The sequence below is a fragment of the Pelobates fuscus genome, chromosome 9 (genome assembly GCF_036172605.1).
Source record: "Pelobates fuscus isolate aPelFus1 chromosome 9, aPelFus1.pri, whole genome shotgun sequence".
Taxonomy (NCBI): domain Eukaryota; kingdom Metazoa; phylum Chordata; class Amphibia; order Anura; family Pelobatidae; genus Pelobates; species Pelobates fuscus.
This window is the reverse complement of record NC_086325.1, coordinates 168,943,606-168,961,515: the sequence shown is the minus strand read 5'-3', so window position 1 is coordinate 168,961,515 and position 17,910 is coordinate 168,943,606. Positions and strand designations below refer to the sequence as shown.

The following is a 17,910-nucleotide window of genomic DNA, read 5'->3' as shown; positions in this document are numbered from 1 at the left end:
AGGCATTGCCAATCAATGCCCAGTTTGCACCATATTGGGCACTGCCAGCCTGAGATGTTGCACAGTATTGGGCACTGCCATTTGGGGCACATTGAACAATATTGGGCACTGCCATTTGGGGCACATTGAACAATATTGGGCACTGCCATTTGGGTTAAGTTACACAGTATTGGGCACTGCCATCTGGGGCACATTGCTCAGTATTGGGCACCGCCATCTGGGGCTCATTGCGGTACTGGCAGTGTCTGTGGCAGGGTAGTGTAATATTAGGATTACAGTAAGAAGTGGGGGTGTAGATCTGGCGGACACGGGGTGCAGATTATCACATTGAAAGGATTGTATCAGTAAAGGTGCTTGTTCCCTCTAGTCCCAATGACAAGGCTTGTCGCCATGGAAACTAGCAGTGCGCCAGCAAACTGAGGCACTGCATCACTTAACCCTTTCCTTGCATCGCTTTACCCAATTCCTGCACTGCATCCTTACAGAATGATTTAACCCTTTCCTGCATAGCGCGGTTTAGTTCAGTTTAACCCTTTCCTTGTATATCTCAGCCCCTTCTGTGCACCAATTAACCCATTATTATATAAACCATCACACTTTGTATTGTTTATCCTTTTCCTTGCACAGTGCTGATTAACCCCCTCACCACACAGTATGTTACCGCGTTCCTTGCACTATAGAGCACAATCACTTTCCTGCACGGCATCTCTCAACCTCATTCTCAATACGGCTTTATCTAACCTTTTCCTGCATCGCTTAACCCCTTCCTTGCACAGCATTGTTAACCCCTTCCTTGCACAGCATCGTTAACCCCTTCCTTGCACAGCATCGTTAACCCCTTCCTTGCACAGCAACGCTTTACCGCTTCCTTGCACAGCATCGCTTTACCCCTTCCTTGCACAGCATCGCTTAACCCCCTCCTTGTACAGCATCGTTAACCCCTCCTTGTACAGCATCGTTAACCCCTTCCTTGCACAGCATCGCTTTACCGCTTCCTTGCACAGCATCGCTTTACCCCTTCCTTGCACAGCATCGCTTAACCCCCTCCTTATACAGCATTGTTAACCCCTTCTTTACACAGCATCTTTACTTCCTTCCCCTGCACCATATCACAGAACCTTTTCCCAGCAGAGACCATTTTGTGGCAAAGTCTCCAAAACAGAATCGTTTACCTGCCTGCAATTTACCAGTTAACCCGATCTAAGCGGGCACACCTCTACTAGATTACAATAGAATATTACTCACTGCACTAGTAGGTAGAGACCCACACAGGATCAATTAACCCCTTCCATGCCAAAACCAAGCGTAGTATAATTTAATCACAGTCCCTTACATTAACCATTATTCTAGCAGCACATATGGCTTAAAACTCTTTCCTGCCAAGGGGTCAGCAGAGCCCTATATATTATTCTATTCTAAACCCAATCCCTATTACAGCTTGGCAGCCCATAACTTCACTACCAGAACCGTACACAGCTTCACTTAACCTCTTCTCTGCATCAGGTCAGCATCTCTTAACCCTTTGACAGCCAAACCCTATGCAGCAATAATGACAAAACTCAGCAACTCATCAAAACTTTCCGAACAGAACCCTGAACTTAACCACTTCATTGGCTGAATCCTAGGATGCACCAAAATCTCACAATAAAAGGATTATGCAATAATTAATTTAAAACAAATATACAGTGAGTCTTTATTCAACAAATGTGTTCGATTTCAGACAACGTGAAACAAACATTAATACAAAGGTTTACTATAACAGATCAACACACCACATACAACCTTCATGTAAACTCACCACACGCACAACCCTGCCACAAACAGCATACCCACAGCCCTGCCACAAACAGCATACCCACACAAATTGTTATATGGAAGTCTCTCTTAATGGTCATCTGGCAGATCCTGTAGTTCCCGCAGACCCTGAAAAAAACCCAAAAACCCAAAACAGATTAATTGTTTAGCAAAAAAAAAAAGGAAGATAAAAGAACACCAAGATTTGTATTTATTTATTTATAAAATATTTTACCAGGAAAGATACGTTGAGGTTTCTCTCGTTTTCAAGTATGTCCAGGGTCCACAAAACATTGCATTGATACAATAGGATACAATATTACAATAAAATAATAAAATATATATATACACACATACACACACACATACATTTTAGACATAACAGGTGATAAATATATTCAACCATGACAGGTGCATTCTGTGCTGAGGTATGTTGCCATAGATCCCATAAAAGATTTTAGATTGAATGAAGATTTGACTGTGTCCCTGAGGTTATTCCATAATTGCGGTGCTCTGTAGGAAAATGAGGATCGAGACGCTTTATTTTTGTATTGCAGTATGCGAAGTATCGTGCTAGTACTGTATCGGAGGTTGTAGGAGGTGGGAACGGCTGGGGAGAGCATTCTACTCAGGCAGGATGGGAGCTTCCCAGAAATGCTCTTATGCACAAGGCTGGAAAGATGAAGAGTGCGTCGGGATTCCAGCGATAGCCAGTTTAGCTCTTTTAACATGTCACAGTGGTGGGTAAAGTAATTCCATTCTAGTACAAAGCCGCAGAACTAATTATATAACGTATTAAGTTTATTAAGGTGGGTTTGCGGTGCGGGTGCATACACTACATCCCCATAATCAATAACCGGCATTAGCATTTGTTGCACTGTTTGTTTCCTTACTGTAGGGCTTAGGCAGGATTTGTTTCTGTACAGGGCACCTAGTTTTGGGTAAAGTTTTAAAGAGATTTTTTCAATGTGAAGGCCAAAGGATAGATTGGGGTCTAGCAACATACCTAGATATTTGAAAGAACAGACTGCTGTCAGTGTGCTATTTGAATTTGTTCTAATACACAGTTGTTGATTTTGTAGTTAACGTAATTGAGGTACAGTTCCAAAGATCATTGTAACAGTTTTGTCAATGTTTAGGAAGAGTTATCCGCTATCCACTTTTCTACCTCTGTGAATTGGTTTTGGAGCACAGCCTCAAGCTGCGGTAGCTTGTGTTACTAGCGTAGATTACAGTGTCGTCTGCATACATGTGTACAGTTGATGATTTGAAGACGTTAGGCAGAGCACTTATAAATAATGTAAATAGCAGGGGGCCGAGTATGGAGGCTTGGGAACACCACACATGACTGGGAGAGGGAGGGAAGCTCCATCAGAAATGGCCACTGTGATGGACAGTCTGCACCCCGACCGGGTACCTCAGTCAATCGCGGCTTCCTAGTTCTTTCAAATACCATAAGCAATGCACCACCATAACCACCGTAAACCCTATTAACCGCCGCAGCTTGGTTGGGGTCTCACCGTCCTCCACCCACCCTGGACCCAAGACCAGGATCCAGCTTCCAGTAGGTAGACCTCTCCTAGTCCAGAGAGCGTAGCAGGAACAGCTCTTACAAGAGCTTAGTGATTATACTCAGGGGAGTATAGTGATTATAGCAATCCCCAGAGTGAATGTAGTTCTCCAATCACCTAAACATGAGCCTAGACTTCATGAAGGGTACAACTAGTGTGTTTAATGGAAGCCACACCTGGCCTTCTACGCAAGTCCCCAAGCAAGGTATACGCCCAAATGGACCTTGTGGGGGACAGGGACACAAAGCTTACAAACCAATCAGAACAGTAATTAAATGTACGACACTCCCTGTAACAGCACCCCGGGCATAAAAGGGGTTAAAGCCGTTTAGTAGATATTCCCCTTCCAGATACAAAGTCAGCTACCAAAGACACCAATCCGCCGAACACGATATCCATACGAATCCTCCAAAACATGCGAATACTCCGAACTGCCAAACAGGAAAAACCATACGGAATGTTTACACTCCCAAACAGCCAAATAGTAAAACCATAAAAATAACCCCCCCCAAGTACGAGACGAGGCTCCGTATTGAGGGTAAGCAGGTGATCTGTTTAATCTGGACTACCTGCCCGGTATTTATGCAGGTCTCCCACCAAGTGGGCACTCCCATAAAGGACCTGGTGGGAAACTGGGACACAAATTGTACATTGACCCATAGATACAGTTTAACAGTAAACTCTCCCACATGCACATTATAATCCCTCCTCTCTATCCTGGAGATAATTGGGAAGTAATTCAATTATCTCCGAGGATAGAGACAAATCTCCATTTTACACATGATGAGAAAACACATAAAAATATACAATATTACAACTACCGAACAGAATAGATACATTCAACATATCCCCTGATAGCTTAGATCTGAGCGCACATTATTACCGAATGGCGCTCAGATCACACACAGACAGTTCAATCGCCATGGAGCCAAAGTCTTTCACATAGTCTTTTGTTATACGAATGGGCTCCATGGCATAGCTATCTGGGGTAGCACTGTTCACACAATCAAAGTACCGAATGGCCCGGCGTTCGTACAAATGAATGATACAGTAGAAGGGAGGTCGGCGGCTTCAGCGGTGTTTGTGTGAAAGTCATAGCTGTTTCCAGTTCAAGGGAATCGTCGACGAACTACGCTGAGCATTCGTCTGTTTAAGGTGGCCACTGCCACGTGTTCGGCTATACGAACAACGGCCATCCAGCGTTTGTCAATTAAGCGTCGGTTAACTGCAGCTTCAGGGAGGTAAATTGCTGGCACACTCCTTTCCCAGGTGGTCCGATCATTCGTCTGTTTGTTCGGTAGATTCAATATACCGAACGCCCTGGCAGAAAGGCACGAACAAGCCTTTCTGCAGGGAGAAAAAAGGTTTTTACTTGGGGGCCATAATCCTGGGGTAGCAGGCGGGCAACCTGGATTTTCCAGAACATAGTGGCGAGGTTGGTTTTGCCACACACAGCACACAATCCCTCCCCTCTGCATGGGAGATAATTGAGTAAAGTAGATTATGTAACTTAATTATCTCCAGGCAGAAAAAACACATTTTATAAAGTCTCATAAGTACCCCAAAACACAACATATCCAAAAATCACCCAGATCAGAGCAGGGGTTCAGGAAATTCCTGGAAGTCTTATTTTTGACCAACCATGCACATGGTCCCATGCTCAAAACAGTTCCAGAGAATTAGTGCTAACGGTCGATCTCTCTGTCCGGAGTACAAAAGTACATACTTCACATGAACAGAGCCTTTTAAAGTATTTTAGCCAGGTCTATTGCAGGGGCCATAGTCACATGGTAGGAGGCTGGCAAACAGGCCCCTCCAAAAACTCGTGGCATACTCACAGGAAAAGGGGAGTTTGTCACAGCCACATATTGCAATCGGTCTGAAACATACGATCGAAACCAGATTAGCGGATGATAACCAATGCCTGAGTTTTAACGTTTTTGCTAAAGAATGCCATGGTCTGCTGTATCAAAGGCCTTGGCAAAATCAAGGAAAATAGCTCCAGTTAAGTCTCCTTGTTCCATTTCAATTTGGATGTTATTGCAAACTTTTAAGAGGACAGTCGAAGTTGAGTGATTTGGACCAAAGCCTGATGATCAGGGGTCAGATCATTTGATGGTTGTTAATATTCACATAGTTGCGCATGGACGCATTTTTCCAAGATTTTTGACCGGGAGCAATGATATCGGGCGATAGTTAGATACCAAAGTATTGTCACCACTTTTATGGATAGGTAAAACTTTTGCAGTCTTCCAAGATGCAGTATTCATATCACCAACTACCAAGTCAATCCCTACCTTAAGCAAAACTAAAGCACATCCTATACAGCAGTCATTTAATCCCCCTACACCCAACTGCACTAACTGCCCCTCATCCTATACACCAATCATTTAACCATTTAAGCCCCCCTACACCCAACCGCACTAACTGCCCCTAATCCTACACACCAATCATTTAACCCCCCCCCCCACACCCAACCGCACTAACTGTCCATCATCCTGTAGACCAATCATTTAATCCCCCTGTGACAAACTCCCCTTTTTTAGGGAGTTTGCCATGAGGTTTTGGAGGGGACTACTTGCCCGCCTCCTGCCCTGTGACTATGGCCCCTGGGGTGCATTGCCATTTGAAAAAGTCTATTTAGGCTTGTTGGATTTTGGAACACTTTTTCTGCCCCTTTGAATCCATGGGAAAATGTGCTTCTTCCCTTCCCCCTTTTTTCTGTCCTATTGTTTCTCCAGCGGGGTGTTGTCCCAGGGACACTGCCAGACCAGTTTGGACTGGCTGCTTTGTCCCTCCTCAATCTCCCATAAACCCTTGCTATTTTCTGACCTCACCCTACTATAGTGCACTTTTAACATTGAAAATACACCAGCCGCACAGCCAAAATCTGTGGAACTATTTTGTGCATGAAAGCCATGCTTGCGGTCGGTCAAAAGAGACAACTTTAACCACATGGCGATCCAACTGTATTCCTGAGATCTGAGCGCTGTTCGAACATATTGAGTGCTCAGATCCAAGCTGTCTGGGGATATGTTGGACATGTAGGTTAAACATTGTATTATATGAGTTATGTATTTTTTGTAACGGTTTTTGGACTTAGAGAGATATTTCCTGTACCTGGAGATAATTGGCTTACCACAGCCACTTAAGCCAACTGTCTTCAGGATAGAGGAGAAGATAGACCGGCTGCACAGCCTAAATCTGTGGAACTATTTTGGGCATGAAAGCCATGCTTGCGGTCGGTCAAATGTGACTTCCAAGGAACTTTTGAACCTCTGCTCTGATCTGGGTGATTTTTTGATGTGTTGTTCGCCCGGATCAGGGCTATCCAGGGATGTGGGAATGTGTTGTTGTTTTGGGGTGTTTCTGGACTTTGGCTGGATGTTTTCTGCCTGTGGTAATTGAGTTAGTCCTTTGTGTTTGGTAGTTGTGTCACAGGCAGAGGAGAGGGTTTGTGTGCATTGGCTGGGGGTGTCTAGCTGAACAGTGCTGTGTTGTTTGGCTGTTGTAACTTTGTGTCCTGTGCTCCACAGGGTCCACGTGGGTGGTAACCTTGTGGGGGAAAACAGTGTATAAGAAGTGCCTGTGTGCTCATTAAACCAGTTCTACTTCACCCTCAATTTAGAGTCCTGTCCCTTATTGGGGGAATCTTCTACAAGGGATTGCTATGCTCTTCATACTCCCTTGAATAATCACTAAGCTCTTTTAAGAGCCTGTTCCTGCTTCACTCTCTGGGAAAAGAGAGGTTCACCCACTGGAAACTGGAGCCTTGTCATAGGTGCAGGGTGGGTAGGAGACTATGAGACCCCAACCAAGCTGCGGCGGTTCGGGGGGTATGCAGTACTTATGGTGTCAAGTGGAGTGCTTGGAGCCCTCGGGAAGCACTAGGAGCATCAGTCAACGGAGGTACTCAGTCGGGGTACCAGGTGATCCGTTACACCCCCCTACACCCAACCGCAGTAACTACCCCATATCCTATACACCAATCATTTAATCCCCCCCCTACACCCATCCGCAGTAACTGCCCCTCATCCTATACACCATTAATTTAATAACCCTACACCCAACCGCACTAACTGCCCCTCATCCTATACAGCAATCATTAAATCCCCCCCTACACCCAGCCACACTAAGTGCTCAATGTATACTATCATTCACAGTCCCTAAAACATCGATTCACATCAATCCCAATTCTCTCACCTCCAGAACCAGCCTGATGTGAGCCTTTATATTTGCAGCGTCTTTAGTTAATTGTTCACTTATTCTAAAATAAGACAAAGATTGGTAAAACTATTGTTAAAATTATACAGTAAAGTGGGGCAGGGAAGGGTAAGTTATACAATAAGGTGGGGCAGGGAGGGGTAAATTATACAGTTAGGTGGGGCAGGAAGGGTTAAATTATACAATAAGGTAGGGCAGGGAGGGTTAAATTATACAGTAAGGTAGGGCAGGGAGGGTTAAATTATACAGTAAGGTAGGGCAGGGAGGGTTAAATTATACAGTAAAGTGGGGCAGGAGTGGTGGAGCACAGACAGGTAAGTTATACAGAGTGGTGGAGCACAGACAGGTAAGTTATACAGAGTGGTGGAGCACAGACAGGTAAGTTATACGGAGTGGTGGAGCACAGACAGGTAAGTTATACGGAGTGGTGGAGCACAGACAGGTAAGTTATACAGAGTGGTGGAGCACAGACAGGTAAGTTATACAGAGTGGTGGAGCACAGACAGGTAAGTTATACAGAGTGGTGGAGCACAGACAGGTAAGTTATATAGAGTGGTGGAGCACAGACAGGTAAGTTATACAGAGTGGTGGAGCACAGGCAGGTAGGTTATACAGAGTGGTGGAGCACAGACAGGTAAGTTATACGGAGTGGTGGAGCACAGACAGGTAAGTTATACAGAGTGGTGGAGCACAGACAGGTAAGTTATACAGAGTGGTGGAGCACAGGCAGGTAGGTTATACAGACAGGTAAGTTTTACAGAGTGGTGGGGCACAGAAAGGTAGGTTGTACAGACAGGTAAGTTATACAGAGTGGTGGGGCACAGAAAGGTAGGTTGTACAGACAGGTAAGTTATACAGAGTGGTGAGGCACAGACAGGTAGGTTGTACAGACAGGTAAGTTATACAGAGTGGTGAGGCACAGACAGATAAGTTGCACAGACAGGTATGTTATACAGAGTGGTGGGGCACAGACAGGTAAGTTATACAGAGTGGTGGGGCACAGGCAGGTAAGTTAGACAGACAGGTAAGTTTTACAGAGTGGTGGGGCACAGAAAGGTAGGCTGTACAGACAGGTAAGTTATACAGAGTGGTGGGGCACAGACAGGTAGGTTGCACAGACAGGTATGTTATACAGAGTGGTGGGGCACAGACAGGTAAGTTATACAGAGTGGTGGAGCACAGACAGGTAAGTTATACAGAGTGGTGGAGCACAGGCAGGTAGGTTATACAGACAGGTAAGTTTTACAGAGTGGTGGGGCACAGAAAGGTAGGTTGTACAGACAGGTAAGTTATACAGAGTGGTGGGGCACAGAAAGGTAGGTTGTACAGACAGGTAAGTTATACAGAGTGGTGAGGCACAGACAGGTAGGTTGTACAGACAGGTAAGTTATACAGAGTGGTGAGGCACAGACAGATAAGTTGCACAGACAGGTATGTTATACAGAGTGGTGGGGCACAGACAGGTAAGTTATACAGAGTGGTGGGGCACAGACAGGTAAGTTTTACAGAGTGGTGGGGCACAGAAAGGTAGGTTGTACAGACAGGTAAGTTATACAGAGTGGTGGGGCACAGAAAGGTAGGTTGTACAGACAGGTAAGTTATACAGAGTGGTGGGGCACAGAAAGGTAGGTTGTACAGACAGGTAAGTTATACAGAGTGGTGAGGCACAGACAGGTAGGTTGTACAGACAGGTAAGTTATACAGAGTGGTGAGGCACAGACAGGTAGGTTGTACAGACAGGTAAGTTATACAGAGTGGTGAGGCACAGACAGATAAGTTGCACAGACAGGTAAGTTATACGGAGTGGTGGAGCACAGACAGGTAAGTTATATGGAGTGGTGGAGCACAGACAGGTAAGTTATATGGAGTGGTGGAGCACAGACAGGTAAGTTATTTGGAGTGGTGGAGCACAGACAGGTAAGTTATACAGAGTGGTGGAGCACAGACAGGTAAGTTATACAGAGTGGTGGAGCACAGACAGGTAAGTTATACAGAGTGGTGGAGCACAGACAGGTAAGTTATACAGAGTGGTGGAGCACAGACAGGTAAGTTATACAGAGTGGTGGAGCACAGACAGGTAAGTTATACAGAGTGGTGGAGCACAGACAGGTAAGTTATACAGAGTGGTGGAGCACAGGCAGGTAGGTTATACAGACAGGTAAGTTTTACAGAGTGGTGGGGCACAGAAAGGTAGGTTGTACAGACAGGTAAGTTATACAGAGTGGTGGGGCACAGAAAGGTAGGTTGTACAGACAGGTAAGTTATACAGAGTGGTGAGGCACAGACAGGTAGGTTGTACAGACAGGTAAGTTATACAGAGTGGTGAGGCACAGACAGATAAGTTGAACAGACAGGTATGTTATACAGAGTGGTGGGGCACAGACAGGTAAGTTATACAGAGTGGTGGGGCACAGGCAGGTAAGTTAGACAGACAGGTAAGTTTTACAGAGTGCTGGAACACAGACAGGTAGGTTGTACAGACAGGTAAGTTATACAGAGTGGTGGGGCACAGAAAGGTAGGCTGTACAGACAGGTAAGTTATACAGAGTGGTGGGGCACAGACAGGTAGGTTGCACAGACAGGTATGTTATACAGAGTGGTGGGGCACAGACAGGTAAGTTATACAGAGTGGTGGAGCACAGACAGGTAAGTTATACAGAGTGGTGGAGCACAGACAGGCAAGTTATACAGAGTGGTGGGGCACAGACAGGTAAGTTATACAGACAGGTAAGTTTTAAAGAGTGGTGGAGCACAGACAGGTAAGTTATACAGAGTGGTGGGGCACAGACAGGTAAGTTATACAGACAGGTAAGTTTTAAAGAGTGGTGGAGCACAGACAGGTAAGTTATACAGAGTGGTGGAGCACAGACAGGTAAGTTATACAGAGTGGTGGAGCACAGACAGGTAAGTTATACAGAGTGGTGGAGCACAGGCAGGTAAGTTATACAGAGTGGTGGAGCACAGGCAGGTAAGTTATACAGAGTGGTGGAGCACAGACAGGTAAGTTATACAGAGTGGTGGAGCACAGACAGGTAAGTTATACAGAGTGGTGGAGCACAGACAGGTAAGTTATACAGAGTGGTGGAGCACAGGCAGGTAAGTTATACAGAGTGGTGGAGCACAGGCAGGTAAGTTATACAGAGTGGTGGAGCACAGACAGGTAAGTTACACAGAGTGGTGGAGCACAGACAGGTAGGTTGTACAGACAGGTAAGTTATACAGAGTGGTGGGGCACAGACAGGTAAGTTACACAGAGTGGTGGAGCACAGACAGGTAAGTTATACAGAGTGGTGGAGCACAGACAGGTAAGTTACACAGAGTGGTGGAGCACAGGCAGGTAAGTTATACAGAGTGGTGGAGCACAGACAGGTAAGTTATACAGAGTGGTGGGGCACAGGCAGGTAAGTTATACAGAGTGGTGGGGCACAGACAGGTAAGTTATACAGAGTGGTGGGGCACAGACAGGTAAGTTACACAGAGTGGTGGAGCACAGACAGGTAAGTTACACAGAGTGGTGGAGCACAGACAGGTAAGTTACACAGAGTGGTGGAGCACAGGCAGGTAAGTTACACAGAGTGGTGGAGCACAGGCAGGTAAGTTATACAGAGTGGTGGAGCACAGACAGGTAAGTTATACAGAGTGGTGGGGCACAGGCAGGTAAGTTATACAGAGTGGTGGGGCACAGACAGGTAAGTTATACAGAGTGGTGGGGCACAGGCAGGTAAGTTATACAGAGTGGTGGGGCACAGACAGGTAAGTTATACAGAGTGGTGGAGCACAGACAGGTAAGTTATACAGAGTGGTGGAGCACAGACAGGTAAGTTATACAGAGTGGTGGAGCACAGACAGGTAAGTTATACAGAGTGGTGGAGCACAGACAGGTAAGTTACACAGAGTGGTGGAGCACAGACAGGTAGGTTGTACAGACAGGTAAGTTATACAGAGTGGTGGGGCACAGACAGGTAAGTTACACAGAGTGGTGGAGCACAGACAGGTAAGTTATACAGAGTGGTGGAGCACAGACAGGTAAGTTACACAGAGTGGTGGAGCACAGACAGGTAAGTTACACAGAGTGGTGGAGCACAGGCAGGTAAGTTATACAGAGTGGTGGAGCACAGACAGGTAAGTTATACAGAGTGGTGGGGCACAGGCAGGTAAGTTATACAGAGTGGTGGGGCACAGACAGGTAAGTTATACAGAGTGGTGGGGCACAGGCAGGTAAGTTATACAGAGTGGTGGGGCACAGACAGGTAAGTTATACAGAGTGGTGGAGCACAGACAGGTAAGTTATACAGAGTGGTGGAGCACAGACAGGTAAGTTATACAGAGTGGTGGAGCACAGACAGGTAAGTTATACAGAGTGGTGGAGCACAGACAGGTAAGTTATACAGAGTGGTGGAGCACAGACAGGTAAGTTATACAGAGTGGTGGAGCACAGACAGGTAAGTTATACAGAGTGGTGGAGCACAGACAGGTAAGTTATACAGAGTGGTGGAGCACAGACAGGTAAGTTATACAGAGTGGTGGGGCACAGACAGGTAAGTTATACAGAGTGGTGGGGCACAGACAGGTAAGTTATACAGAGTGGTGGGGCACAGACAGGTAAGTTATACAGAGTGGTGGGGCACAGGCAGGTAAGTTACACAGAGTGGTGGAGCACAGACAGGTAGGTTGTACAGACAGGTAAGTTACACAGAGTGGTGGGGCACAGGCAGGTAAGTTATACAGAGTGGTGGAGCACAGACAGGTAGGTTGTACAGACAGGTAAGTTACACAGAGTGGTGGGGCACAGGCAGGTAAGTTATACAGAGTGGTGGAGCACAGACAGGTAGGTTGTACAGACAGGTAAGTTATATTGGGTTGCGGTCGTATCATTATGGAACTTCACTTACTCAGTTAACATCTTGCTTTTCTTTTCAATGAATTTCAATGCCTCGTCCAGCGTCAGCTCAGCGTAAAATCCAAATCCTAAAGCAACAAAGATCTTCGAGGCATCTGGACTAAAGGAGAGAGACAAAGCTAGACATGTACCAATGGCAAACAAGAAAAACTCCCAGGCACTCCAATGGGGTAAGAAATAGAGAGAAGGAGACAGATGCCAATGGGGGGAGAGAGAGGGAAATGCATGAGCCAATGAGGAGAGAGAGACATGTGCCAATGGGGAGAGAGAGAGAGACATGTGCTAAAACTTGTATTAGGTTCCCATGATTATGAAGAGGGTTCGGCCTTTGGGAATCAGGTTAACTCCCACAATCTGATTACTCACACCTCAGCATTCACATAGAAGTTGCAGCCCAGATCAACCTGTGTTTCGAGGGTTTCAGATGGCGACATCTCCTGCACAAAAAGAGCCGTACTGTGATTAATACATAGGTCAGCATTTACATTGCTTTATTTATAATAATAAACCCAGGACTCCCCTTACTGTACACTCTCTCTGTAGTACCCTCTATACAGCCTCCCCTGATCATTTATAACCCACAGCAATCATCAAGTTCCCACAATGCACGCGGTTACCTGGAGCCTCTCTATGACATTCTTTAACTGTAGATATTGGCTGATTTTCTCATAGACAGCATCTCGATTCTCCATGACTTTCCTGTGATGGGAAAACACATACAGAGGCTGCTTAATAGAGTCTTTAATAAATGGTTTGGAGAAAGCTGCCCCATAAGCCTGCCTCCTTCGCCATGACCCCCCATTTTTAAAACAAAGACTTCCTTGTCAGTGTACGTACACAGCTCTGACTGTACACTTGAGCTGAACTGGGAGCCAAATAATCTGCATTTCAACGTGACGGACACTCAGTACACGTCCAGCTCCGTCATTGCGATGTGACGGACACTCGGTACACTCCGTCATTGCGATGTGACGGACACTCGGTCATTGCGATGTGACGGACACTCGGTACACTCCGTCATCGCGATGTGACGGACACTCGGTACACTCCGTCATCGCGATGTGACGGACACTCGGTACACTCCGTCATCGCGATGTGACGGACACTCGGTACACTCCGTCATCGCGATGTGACGGACACTCGGTACACTACGTCATCGCGATGTGACGGACACTCGGTACACTCCGTCATCGCGATGTGACGGACACTCGGTACACTCCGTCATTGCGATGTGACGGACACTCGGTACACTCCGTCATCGCGATGTGACGGACACTCGGTACACTCCGTCATCGCGATGTGACGGACACTCGGTACACTCCGTCATCGCGATGTGACGGACACTCGGTACACTACGTCATCGCGATGTGACGGACACTCGGTACACTCCGTCATTGCGATGTGACGGACACTCGGTACACTCCGTCATTGCGATGTGACGGACACTCGGTACACTCCGTCATTGCGATGTGACGGACACTCGGAACACTCCGTCATTGCGATGTGACGGACACTCGGTACACTCCGTCATTGCGATGTGACGGACACTCGGTACACTCCGTCATTGCGATGTGACGGACACTCGGTACACTCCGTCATTGCGATGTGACGGACACTCGGTACACTCCGTCATTGCGATGTGACGGACACTCGGTACACTCCGTCATTGCGATGTGACAGACACTCGGTACACTCCGTCATTGCGATGTGACGGACACTCGGTACACTCCGTCATTGCGATGTGACGGACACTCGGAACACTCCGTCATTGCGATGTGACGGACACTCGGAACACTCCGTCATTGCGATGTGACGGACACTCGGAACACTCCGTCATTGCGATGTGACGGACACTCGGAACACTCCGTCATTGCGATGTGACGGACACTCGGCGCACTCCGTCATTGCGATGTGACGGACACTCGGCGCACTCCGTCATTGCGATGTGACGGACACTCGGCGCACTCCGTCATTGCGATGTGACGGACACTCGGCGCACTCCGTCATTGCGATGTGACGGACACTCGGCACACTCCGTCATTGCGATGTGACGGACACTCGGTACACTCCGTCATTGCGATGTGACGGACACTCGGTACACTCCGTCATTGCGATGTGACAGACACTTGGTACACTCCGTCATTGCGATGTGACGGACACTCGGAACACTCAGTCATTGCGATGTGACGGACACTCGGAACACTCCGTCATTGCGATGTGACGGACACTCGGAACACTCCGTCATTGCGATGTGACGGACACTCGGCGCACTCCGTCATTGCGATGTGACGGACACTCGGTACACTCCGTCATTGCGATGTGACAGACACTTGGTACACTCCGTCATTGCGATGTGACGGACACTCGGAACACTCCGTCATTGCGATGTGACGGACACTCGGAACACTCCGTCATTGCGATGTGACGGACACTCGGAACACTCCGTCATTGCGATGTGACGGACACTCGGCGCACTCCGTCATTGCGATGTGACGGACACTCTGCGCACTCCGTCATTGCGATGTGACGGACACTCGGCACACTCCGTCATTGCGATGTGACGGACACTCGGCACACTCCGTCATTGCGATGTGACGGACACTCGGTACACTCCGTCATTGCGATGTTAGGGTTAATCCAGCCGCAAGTGGCTCTCACAATGACAGACAATAGAGGCCGCTGGAGGCACTTCTCGCTGTGATTTGAGGGTGGGGGGCCAGTAACACTATATGGATGTGAAGTTGGCATTCAGCGTGCAGAGCGTGGAGTAATGCTTTATGGACTGTGTGAATACATTCGGTGGATGACGTCGGAAGGAGGGGAGTCCCCAGCGCTGAGGGAGCCCGGCCCTGGAGAAAGGTAAGAGTTTAACCCCTTCCTCCCCCTAGAGCCCGGCGGGGGGGGGGGAGGCTATTAACACTATAGTGCCAGGAAAACGAGTCTGTTCGCAATATAGCGCCTTTACTAATGGCTGCGCACCTTACAGACCCGCTCTCCGTCTTACTCCCACACTGGGCGGGCAGCCGGAATCCTGGGACTCCACACTGCGGGCGTGTCTGGCCGCGCGGTGGGCGTGTCTCAGTACTCAAAAAGGTCTCGCTGCGCGGTGGGCGTGTCTGGCTGCGCGGTGAGCGTCTGGCGGCGCGGTGGGCGTGTCTGGCCGCGCGGTGGGCGTGTCTCAGTACTCACAGCAGGTCTCGCTACGCGGTGGGCGTGTCTGGCCGCGCGGTGGGCGTGTCTCAGTACTCACAGCAGGTCTCGCTACGCGGTGGGCGTGTCTGGCCGGGCGGTGGGCGTGTCTGGCCGCGCGGTGGGCGTGTCTCAGTACTCACAGCAGGTCTCGCTGCATGGTGGGCTTGTCTGGCTGCGCGGTGGGCGTGTCTCAGTACTCACAGCAGGTCTCGCTGCGCGGTGGGCGTGTCTCGCTGCGCGGTGGGCGAGTCTGGCCGCGCGGTGTGCTTGTCTGGCCGCGCGGTGGGCGTGTCTGGCTGCGCGGTGGGCGTGTCTCAGTACTCACAGCAGGTCTCGCTGCGCGGTGGGCGTGTCTCGCTGCGCGGTGGGCGTGTCTCAGTACTCACAGCAGGTCTCGCTGCGCGGTGGGCGTGTCTCGCTGCGCGGTGGGCGAGTCTGGCCGCGCGGTGGGCTTGTCTGGCCGCGCGGTGGGCGTGTCTGGCTGCGCGGTGGGCGTGTCTCAGTACTCACAACAGGTCTCGCTGCGCGGTGGGCGTGTCTCGCTGCGCGGTGGGCGTGTCTGGCCGCGCGGTGGGCGTGTCTCAGTACTCACAGCAGGTCTCGCTGCGCGGTGGGCGTGTCTCGCTGCGCGGTGGGCGTGTCTGGCTGCGCGGTGGGCGTGTCTCAGTACTCACAGCAGGTCTCGCTGCAGGGTGGGCGTGTCTGGCCGCGCGGTGGGCGTGTCTGGCTGCGCGGTGGGCGTGTCTGGCCGCGCGGTGGGCGTGTCTCAGTACTCACAGCAGGTCTCGCTGCGCGGTGGGCGTGTCTGGCTGCGCGGTGGGCGTGTCTGGCCGCGCGGTGGGCGTGTCTCAGTACTCACAGCAGGTCTCGCTGCGCGGTGGGCGTGTCTCGCTGCGCGGTGGGCATGTCTGGCCGCGCGGTGGGCGTGTCTCAGTACTCACAGCAGGTCTCGCTGCGCGGTGGGCGTGTCTCGCTGCGCGGTGGGCGTGTCTGGCCGCGCGGTGGGCTTGTCTGGCCGCGCGGTGGGCGTGTCTGGCTGCGCGGTGGGCGTGTCTCAGTACTCACAGCAGGTCTCGCTGCGCGGTGGGCGTGTCTCGCTGCGCGGTGGGCGTGTCTCTGTACTCACAGCAGGTCTCGCTGCGCGGTGGGCGTGTCTGGCTGCGCGGTGGGCGTGTCTGGCCGCGCGGTGGGCGTGTCTCAGTACTCACAGCAGGTCTCGCTGCGCGGTGGGCGTGTCTCGCTGCGCGGTGGGCGTGTCTGGCCGCGCGGTGGGCGTGTCTCAGTACTCACAGCAGGTCTCGCTGCGCGGTGGGCGTGTCTCGCTGCGCGGTGGGCGTGTCTGGCCGCGCGGTGGGCGTGTCTGGCCGCGCGGTGGGCGTGTCTGGCTGCGCGGTGGGCGTGTCTCAGTACTCACAGCAGGTCTCGCTGCGCGGTGGGCGTGTCTCGCTGCGCGGTGGGCGTGTCTCTGTACTCACAGCAGGTCTCGCTGCGCGGTGGGCGTGTCTCGCTGCGCGGTGGGCGTGTCTGGCTGCGCGGTGGGCGTGTCTCAGTACTCACAGCAGGTCTCGCTGCAGGGTGGGCGTGTCTGGCCGCGCGGTGGGCGTGTCTGGCTGCGCGGTGGGCGTGTCTGGCCGCGCGGTGGGCGTGTCTCAGTACTCACAGCAGGTCTCGCTGCGCGGTGGGCGTGTCTGGCTGCGCGGTGGGCGTGTCTGGCCGCGCGGTGGGCGTGTCTCAGTACTCACAGCAGGTCTCGCTGCGCGGTGGGCGTGTCTCGCTGCGCGGTGGGCGTGTCTGGCCGCGCGGTGGGCGTGTCTCAGTACTCACAGCAGGTCTCGCTGCGCGGTGGGCGTGTCTGGCCGCGCGGTGGGCGTGTCTGGCTGCGCGGTGGGCGTGTCTGGCCGCGCGGTGGGCGTGTCTGGCTGCGCGGTGGGCGTGTCTCAGTACTCACAGCAGGTCTCGCTGCAGGGTGGGCGTGTCTGGCCGCGCGGTGGGCGTGTCTGGCCGCGCGGTGGGCGTGTCTCAGTACTCACAGCAGGTCTCGCTGCGCGGTGGGCGTGTCTGGCTGCGCGGTGGGCGTGTCTGGCCGCGCGGTGGGCGTGTCTCAGTACTCACAGCAGGTCTCGCTGCAGGGTGTCTGACACGAAGCCCTCATAGCGCTGGACCTTCTCCTCCATCAGAGCGGCTCCAGCTCGCTCCACCCACTTCCGGGATCACGTGGGACTGACTTGA

At 50.5% G+C, this 17,910-nt stretch overlaps 1 protein-coding gene across 1 annotated transcript; it reads right to left on the bottom strand.

The window, feature by feature from the left end:
* Nucleotides 1–1,666: 1,666 nt before the first annotated feature.
* On the bottom strand, nt 1,667–17,877 carry UXT (ubiquitously expressed prefoldin like chaperone). Its single transcript, XM_063433067.1, has 6 exons — nt 17,794–17,877; nt 13,107–13,188; nt 12,856–12,926; nt 12,482–12,589; nt 7,569–7,632; nt 1,667–1,923 (listed from the first exon to the last, which is right to left on the bottom strand). Exons 1-6 carry the CDS (start codon nt 17,853–17,855, stop codon nt 1,885–1,887), a joined length of 426 nt encoding a protein of 141 aa, XP_063289137.1. The 5' UTR covers nt 17,856–17,877; the 3' UTR covers nt 1,667–1,884.
* Between the last annotated feature and the right edge of the window lie 33 nt (nt 17,878–17,910).

Bases quoted from the DNA above. Each gene is read 5' to 3' on its own strand.
- UXT (XM_063433067.1), bottom strand. From the start codon at position 17,855: ATGGAGGAGAAGGTCCAGCGCTATGAGGGCTTCGTGTCAGACACCCTG. The intron at 13,189-17,793 runs GTGAGTACTGAG...TTCCCATCACAG, and splicing joins ACCCTGCAGCGAGACCTGCT to GAAAGTCATGGAGAATCGAG. The intron at 12,590-12,855 runs GTGAGTAATCAG...TCTCTCCTTTAG, and splicing joins TTCTATGTGAATGCTGAGGT to TCCAGATGCCTCGAAGATCT.